The sequence below is a fragment of the Mizuhopecten yessoensis genome, unplaced genomic scaffold, assembly GCF_002113885.1.
Source record: "Mizuhopecten yessoensis strain PY_sf001 unplaced genomic scaffold, ASM211388v2 scaffold4001, whole genome shotgun sequence".
Taxonomy (NCBI): domain Eukaryota; kingdom Metazoa; phylum Mollusca; class Bivalvia; order Pectinida; family Pectinidae; genus Mizuhopecten; species Mizuhopecten yessoensis.
The window spans coordinates 839,095-847,430 of NW_018405326.1; the positions used below are offsets into that span (position 1 = coordinate 839,095).

An 8,336-nucleotide genomic window follows, 5' to 3' on the forward strand; every position below is an offset into this window, starting at 1 on the left:
AATAAACGGCATACCTCAGGTAGACACGTGTCAAAGAAACCAATACTTCCTCATTAATAATATAAAACAAATACCCCCCCCCCCCCCAAATCAAACCAAACTAGAATTCTTCAACGAGGCTGTGTACGAAAAAGAACATAAATCAAGATGAATTTTAAAATCTCACTTTATATTTGAGTATGTGGTGACTGATTATGACAATAATTCTGCGCTCTTACCGAGTTTAGCATCATTACAGCTGCACTACTGCAGTACTGGACCCTCACCATATAAATCCTCAGCAAACTACTTTCACTTGTCTCATTCTGGTTGAAAATGACGTGCAACAGATTAACAAATGACAGTGATTCTCACCAATAAGAACTTTTTCTGACCTTTATTCTTTTTGGCCAACAAAACCAATGGTCATTTGAATAATCAAACCGAACAACTTCACATACATTTTCTAAGTTCCCAATGGCTCTTCGGAACACTAGAGTTTCGTTCGGCAAAGTTTATAACTCGGGATTATTCCAGCCATTTTAGTATATAGTAATGTGTGCTTCCTAATACCAATCTTTAAAAATATATGCGTTAATATAATAATTAATATTTAAATATATCAACTAAACTTATCAATAATATCTTATATTGGTGTTAATTACACTTGCGGTAGAAAAATACGAAACAGTTTGAGCGCAAAGCTAGTTTTACACAGCTGCCGTTTGCCGGACTCCGAAATTCTTGGGAGAGCGAGTGGTCCGAATCGAAGCTTACGCTTGATAGCACACAGTAGTACAATTTTTTCAATTTCAAACGTATTTTATTGACAATACATATATAATACATACATATAAGTTAACATTAAAGAAGATATTAGAACAGTATTGACAAAAGAATAAGACAACAGGCTTTGTCTATATCAGTCTTCTTCTATTTCCGGTAGCTTTGTACAATGCTTAAATATATAAAATGTTGTGATTCGTTTTCCTCTCACCCACACCCACACCAGCTTATGTCTAATACTCGTTATTTAAGGGACAAAACTTGCCTGAATAATAATAACAATACATGAATATTCATTTGGAATTTATCTAGCACGTATAAGTAACGAAACGTTTTGATGATTTAATATAAGAGTCAACATGTATAAGAATAGTTTTATTTAATTGGTCCGATGCATTATTAATACCATAAACTAAACAGTGCAGATTTAAATATCCTAATAGATTATAAATAGTGGTAATATGATGCCTAATATTTGAATACAGAGGACATTGAAAGAAAAAATGTACTAGATCTTCCCTCTGTACACCACATACACAGGAAGCATCATCAAGCAGATGGTCTTGTAACTTATCAAAGTTAAGATCACTTTTAAAATTTCTTAGTTGACATAAAATGATGTAAAGTTTCCTCGGAACACAGTTAATAAAAGTTTCTGAGACGGATGTATCACAGTTTTTTTTAAGTTTCTTTTTAAAAGATGAAATTGAGATGGAGTCTCGTACAGTGCTATCAAGTGCATTCCATTTTACCATTGTAGAAGGGAAGAAGCTATTCATATAAGTAGTAGTTCTTGTCTGTGGTATATTAAAGAATCTGTTATTTCTGAAGGTATAGTTATTATTTACATTTAGAAATGGTTGAATGATATTATCGAGATAAGTTGGAGTGTAATTATTAAGAATCTTATACANATATACAATGACTGCGCGTCAGCGATCACGGCTACCGAGGCACCCTAAATCATCAATATATGATTAAAAAACATGAAAATGTTAGTGTATGCTTGTTTCAAATTTTGTGAAACTATGAATTCAAACGCCTTCGTGATAGTGAATAAAGCGCGGGAGATGCTTAGGTCACGTGACTAGGCAAAGTGTTATGGCGTCAAAGGAATCCGTCCTCATCTTTCTTGGTGAATGAATGAAACTAGTGATGGCAAGTAGTCGTGACCGGCGAAAAGTTGATTTCTAATCAAACGCTAATAATTCAATCATAATTTCTCTTGATTCAAAAGTGAGTTTACACCCATATTTTCGCTATGGCCGGTTTGACAGTTGGCACTCGCGTCGCTGCCGTATTTACCCACGTGGAATATTACGGCAACCAGTGTTGTGGTTATGGTCAGCTCTGTGACAGCGCAACTGTTGATGATCTGGCTGAAAAAGTAGAAATTTCAGCTGCAGAAGCACCATACGCTTCATCATACAAAAAGGGTGACATTGTTTTGGCCCTTTATAGTGAAGATGGGGTGTGGTATCGAGCGAGAGTCGAGAGTGAAGACGGAGGTGTCGCTTCAGTGTTTTTTATTGACTACGGAAATAAAGAGAAAATAAACAACTCTGACATTAAAGTAGCAACAGATGAATTACAAACTACACAAGGGTTGGCGACAAAATGTGAACTGGTAGACATATTGTCAAATGGAAATACATGGACGCTCTCCGAAACGGAACAGTTGGATGCTCAACTTGTTGGTTTCGAATTCACTGTCGAGGTCGTGGGATCAAGTGGGCCTAATTCAAATAATGACGTGGCGTTAAGACTTTATAGCGATACTGGACTGTTCAAGCATGGAAAAGAGCCAACAACAAAAAACATAAAATCCTCCAATGCAAATGATCTTCAAATTGGTATGCAGTATAATGCATATGTATCCTATGTCGACAGTGCCAATAAATTTTGGATTCAGTTGGTAGATCAAGAAAACGAGTTGAATGATCTCATGACCAACCTGGCAGACTCTGCTGCTGGTGGAGCAGAGAAACTTGATCATGTATCTGCAGCGATGCTTTGTATGACTTTCTACAGTGAAGACCATGCGCCTTACAGATCATCCATTCTAACCGTCAACGGCAACACAAGTCTAGTTCAGTTTGTTGATTATGGAAATTCAGAATCAAAAGATGTATCGGAACTTTTGAAATTGCCACAGAACTTTCACAGATTACCAGCAATGAGTATAAAATGCTGCTACAAAAGAACTAAAGTTGATAATAACACACTGGAAGAAAAATTGCAGGAATTGACAGACTCTGATGGCGTGCTTGTACGAGTTTTGGGTCGAACAGATGATGTTTACAATGTAGAAATTGACAAAATAGAAAATATTTCTGCAGTCACACCTCAGGTCAGAAGTCAACATTTTATTCCCATGGAGTTGGATAGCACCAAAGTGTATGACATTTGTCTATCATATGTTGAACACCCTGGAAGATTCTTCATTCAGTTGTTAGAAAATGGACCAGAATTGGATCAGATAATGGTAAGAGTCGCACAAGAATTTGGCTCCAACACTGCAGTACCTTCCCTTTCAGGTGGCACTGCCTGTATAGGACATTTAAGTGATGATCAACATTACAGGTGTGTGCTTCAGTCTGTGTCGGGAGAAAACGCTGTGGTACATTCTGTGGACTTTGGATTTGAGGAAAATGTAAAAGTAAATAGATTACATGCCATGTCCCCCGTTTTACTGACTGTGCCATGCTATTCAACAGAGTGTACTGTGGATGTGACCAAAACCCAAGATAAATTTTGGTCTACTACAGAGATAAAAACATTGAAAGACTTTGAAAGTAAAGTGTCATTGGTAGCTAAAGTTACAACACGTAGAAGTAATCTTTATCAGCTGGACTTGTACGACACACGAGATAGGGACGAAGACCGATACATTAATGCTGAGATGTTGGGTGTAGGCAAATCAGCTCAAAAGGCACACGCTATCAAAATGGAAACGAGAAGAGCAGAACCTTCAGCAGTAACACACACTGTTGTACCAATTCCCTCACCAGAAACCACAACTGGCAGTCAAGAATTGCTCTGTATCACAGCAGTCAAGACGCCTAGTATAGTATACGGACAACTTACAAAGACAGATGCCAAAAAGATTGAATCACTTCAGATAAAGTTGAATCAAAAATACGATCAGATGACTTCTGGAGAAATGATTCTTTCAGATTGTTCTTTGGGAAGTTCGTGTAGCACACGTTACAGTGACGGGGGATGGTACAGAGCTCTGGTTACACAGAAACACGGGAATACCGTATCCATAGCATTTGCAGATTTTGGAGATGAGACCATCAAGCAGCCTTTAGAATTAAAACAGATGCTTCCCGAGTTTGCCGTCCTTCCTCAGCAGTGTATTCTGTGTCAGTTGCCAAGAGTGTCGCCTTCCATCAGCAAAGAGATGACAGAGAATCTCCTACTCAACAAAGTGATAGAAGTGAAATTAATATCGAGAAAAGGTTTGTACTGTAGAAAATCTGAAAAACCCCTAGCAAATTACTATCTTTGATATGAATTAAAAATATACTATATAGATACATAGTTCATCATTTAGTTTTCAAGTGGATCTTTTCATATATTGAAATTCAGAGAATCTTTTTATTGGGTAAATATAGCAGACTGTACATGAACAATTAAAATGTTTCAAGGAATTAGAATTGAAGTTTGTATGTCATTTATTAATGGTGTGCAACAAAAGAAATTATTCATTATACTTATAGAAATATAAAACAGGTAAAATTTTGATGAACTGCATGCCTGTTCATTTGATCTATATGTAAATGTTGTGATTCAATATTACAGATGGAGCATACCCGATATATGATGTGGAACTCACGAGCAACATTCGGAACCAAGGGCTTGCTGGGAAACTCGAAGGAAGTTCAGTGGGTTCAAAACAACCTCCCAGGCTACCCAAAGCTGTAGCAGTAAACAAAGATGCCAGGTATTGAAAGTGCATTGCTAAAGGAAATATTTTTACATGTTCCACAGTCATATTGCCAAAAGTTCATGTCCTTACTTCTTCTCCATGTTTCAACTCTGATAATATTGGGGTCACGGTGGCCAAGTGGTTAAGGCATCTGACATTCTGCTACCACTAGCCCTCCACCACTGGGTCGCAGATTCGAGACCTTTGTTGAGCAGTTGCCAGGTACTGGCTGTAGGTCAGTGATTTTTTCTCGGGGGAACTCAAGCTTTCCACCACCACCAAACCTGGCACATCCTTAAATGCTGTTCATAGGACATAAAACACAAACAAACCAAACTGAAGTGAGTCTCGCACTTGTCCAATTATTAACAAGTTTCCTATAAAGATGCTCCGAATGTAAAAGTTGATTTTTCGCTATCACCTGAATGAAACCGGAAGCATTTAGAATTCAGCAGTAATATGAATTTTCTCAATTTCTTATTCAGCAGTGCTAGCTTTAATAGGCCACTGTTGGTCCAAGTCAGAAAACCTGTGATCTTGTTTATTTTTAACAGGGTGAGGACACTGAACAGAGGAGATGGCTATAACTGTTTACAAGTCGACACAGGATGTTCCCAGGAGGTGATGGTAACTCATGTGGTGGACCCACAACATTTCCATGTCCAGTTGACCAGTATGGCCAAACAGTTAGACACCATGATGGACACACTGCAGGCCCATTACGGCAGCCTGACGGATACAGAAGGGGCCCTGGTGAACCCCATGCTAGGACAGCCATGTATAGCCAAGTACACGGACGACAACAGCTGGTACAGGGCAAAGGTTTCAGGTTTGTATACAAGATAGTTCTCCATTATCGTACCCCATTAGTGGAGAGGGTATTTCATAGGCTTTGTCAGTGTGTTCGTCTGTCTGTCCATAGTAGCAGGATGCTCATGCCTGCCACATTTTGAGTAATTTTAAATAAATTGAGATGGTTTTCGCAATTATTTATTTGTCTCTGATGAGACTCGGAATACATTCAAATACACAATGAGATGCATAGCACAAGATGTGATTTATATATTTATATGTATTTAAAAGCAGAAAAATGATCCTTTCGGACTAAGAAATAATATAAAAAGAAAAATTCTCAACAACGAGTCTATAGTACTTTCATCTCGTCAAGGAGATTCTTCAGACTGTTTATTTGAAGTAGATATTATGACGTCATAAACTATGACGTTGCATAATAGTTCGCTATAGCGACGTCCGCTATGTGCGTACCACCATAGCGATATCGCAGCAATAGAAATACATAATTATGGTCTTAAGGTAAAGAGTACTATTTGTATAAGATTTAGAATTACTATAAATACTATTATTTATAAGAAAGAAAAAAAATCCATTGTGGAGCGAACTAGGGACCATCACATTACTGACCCGACACACTACCAATGTCACTACAACAGATCAATTATGGTGACGTACATTTACAAATATCACTCTTCTGTAGACAATAAAAAAACGATAAAAACCACTGATCGGAACTTGTGTATGCACATTCTTTCAAATGCAGAAGTACTCTCTACCTTAAACGTTACATGAAGTAAGAACATTATAAAATATAAGTCAAACAGTACTGTTCAAATGGAGTCTTGTGAAGTCTGATTTATGTGTGGACATTTATAACTGCCTAAGTACTCGATTACAAATGTTCATTCTGTCCCCAATGGCCTCTTTAGAATTTTTAAATACAACATTACAAATTACAGATTCCCATAGAATTAGAAACTGCTTACATTTAGCTTTAATAAAAGAATTATTAGAACCATAGTGAAATTGGGGGAAAAATGGAAAACCCTGATTCAGTCCAATGGAACAAGCCTAGGTGTTAATCAATTTCAAATTACGACCTCATAATGAAAATGAAATTTTTCAAAGCGAAATTTTTGACCAGATTACAATGTTGGAGTTCTAAAGTAATTTGTTGAAATTTTCATTAATATTAAAATGAAAGCAAAATATGCATGTCCTTAGATTCAAAATCATGCTCAACGCAATGATATACACAATCAAATTTGAACAAGAATTGCATTTAAAAATTTGATGTGTATATAATATCCTGGGTCCTTGTCATAAATGCAGAAAAATTACAGATTTGGTTCTTGCAAGACAACATGTCAAGAATGTAATTTTTGTTCCGTTATACCACAGGTCTACTGAAGAATGGATTAGCAGAGGTAACGTTCGTGGACTACGGTAACACAGAATGCCTTCAAAGAGAGACACTGAAGACTGCCAGTCAAGAGTTCATGGAGCTTCCCGCACAGGCCATATTTTGTGGCTTGTCAGGTAAAACACTTAATTCAAAGAAAACATATTTGTAACAACTGTGGCACTAATAATTACAGAGTATCATGTTCAGTATAATAAAAAACAAGTTTTACATGGTATTATGTTCAGTATAATAAAAAATAAATGTTACAGGGTATTATGTCAGTATAATAAAAAATAAATGTTACAGGGTATTATGTCAGTAAAATAAAAAATAAGTGTAACTTATAGTGATGTTCATGGTTGTAAATTATAATGTTATATTGCCAAAAAATATGTCATTTTGCATCAAACATAAGGAACAAATTTACTACTCAAATATTCACATAAAAACATTACTTTTATCCACTTACGATCTTTGGTAGTTGTCATTTAAGTCAGAATGTTAGAATGACGCATCTGAAAAAGTTCACTTTGAAATATTTGCATTATGTCTGTGTTACATGTATGCAGTCACCTGTTATCTTGTTCCTCAGCATGAGGCAGATATGAATAAAAAGGCGTTATCTCTTGATGGGCTACATATATTACAACATTAGACCTATTTTTATACGACCGTCTAAATTTGACAGTAGTATTATGGTATGGCGTTGGTATGGCGTTGTCCATCCGTCTGTCCGGCGTAAACTTTTTTTGTCTGGCAATCTCCTCCTACATTTTTCGACCGATCTATTTGAGACTTGGTATACATGATAAGCATGACATGAAGTTGTGTCTCCATTAAAAGCATTTTGATTTGACAATTTTTCCAAAAGTAATTGTCCTTTGTTCATTTCAGGTTTTGAATGTTGTCCGGAGATCTCCTACTACATTTTTCGACCGATCTCTTTGAAACTTAATGTACATTATAATCATGATATGAAGTTGTGTCTCCATTAAAAGAATTTTGATTCGACAATTTTTCCAAAAGTAATTGTCCTTTGTTCATTTCAGGTTTTGAATTTTGTCCGGAGATCTCCTCCTACATTTTTCGACCGATCTCTTTGAAACTTAATGTACATTATAATCATGATATGAAGTTGTGTCTCCCTAAAAAGAATTTTGATTCGACAATTTTTTCCAAAATATATTGCCTTTTGTTCATTTCAGTATTTGATTTTTTGTCCGAAGATTTCTCCCACATTTTTAGGTCACCTGAGACAAAGTCTCAAGTAACCTATTGCGATCGCCTTTTGTTCGTCGTCGTCCGTCGTCCGTCCATAAACAATTTACATTTTCGACTTCTTCTCCAAAACCCCTGAACCAATTTCAATGAAATTTTGCAGGGACCTTCCATGGACAAAGGTCAACAAAAATAGTTGCCGGTTTAGTCCTAAGCCCC

The 8,336-nt window shown here is 36.5% G+C and overlaps 1 protein-coding gene across 4 annotated transcripts in view; it reads left to right on the forward strand.

Moving 5' to 3' along the window:
- The first annotated feature begins 1,798 nt into the window (after positions 1-1,798).
- The window catches only part of LOC110448334, a 42,417-nt gene continuing 35,879 nt past the window's right edge, over positions 1,799-8,336 (forward strand). For 3 of the 4 annotated variants that reach the window (XM_021494511.1, XM_021494512.1, XM_021494513.1), the window contains exons 1-4: positions 1,799-4,229; positions 4,573-4,714; positions 5,254-5,528; positions 6,896-7,033. In XM_021494511.1, coding sequence (XP_021350186.1) covers positions 2,027-4,229; positions 4,573-4,714; positions 5,254-5,528; positions 6,896-7,033 — 2,758 coding nt within the window. In that variant the 5' untranslated portion in view covers positions 1,799-2,026. The remainder of the gene's footprint in view (positions 4,230-4,572; positions 4,715-5,253; positions 5,529-6,895; positions 7,034-8,336) is intronic. The other variant, XM_021494514.1, reaches the window with a different exon arrangement.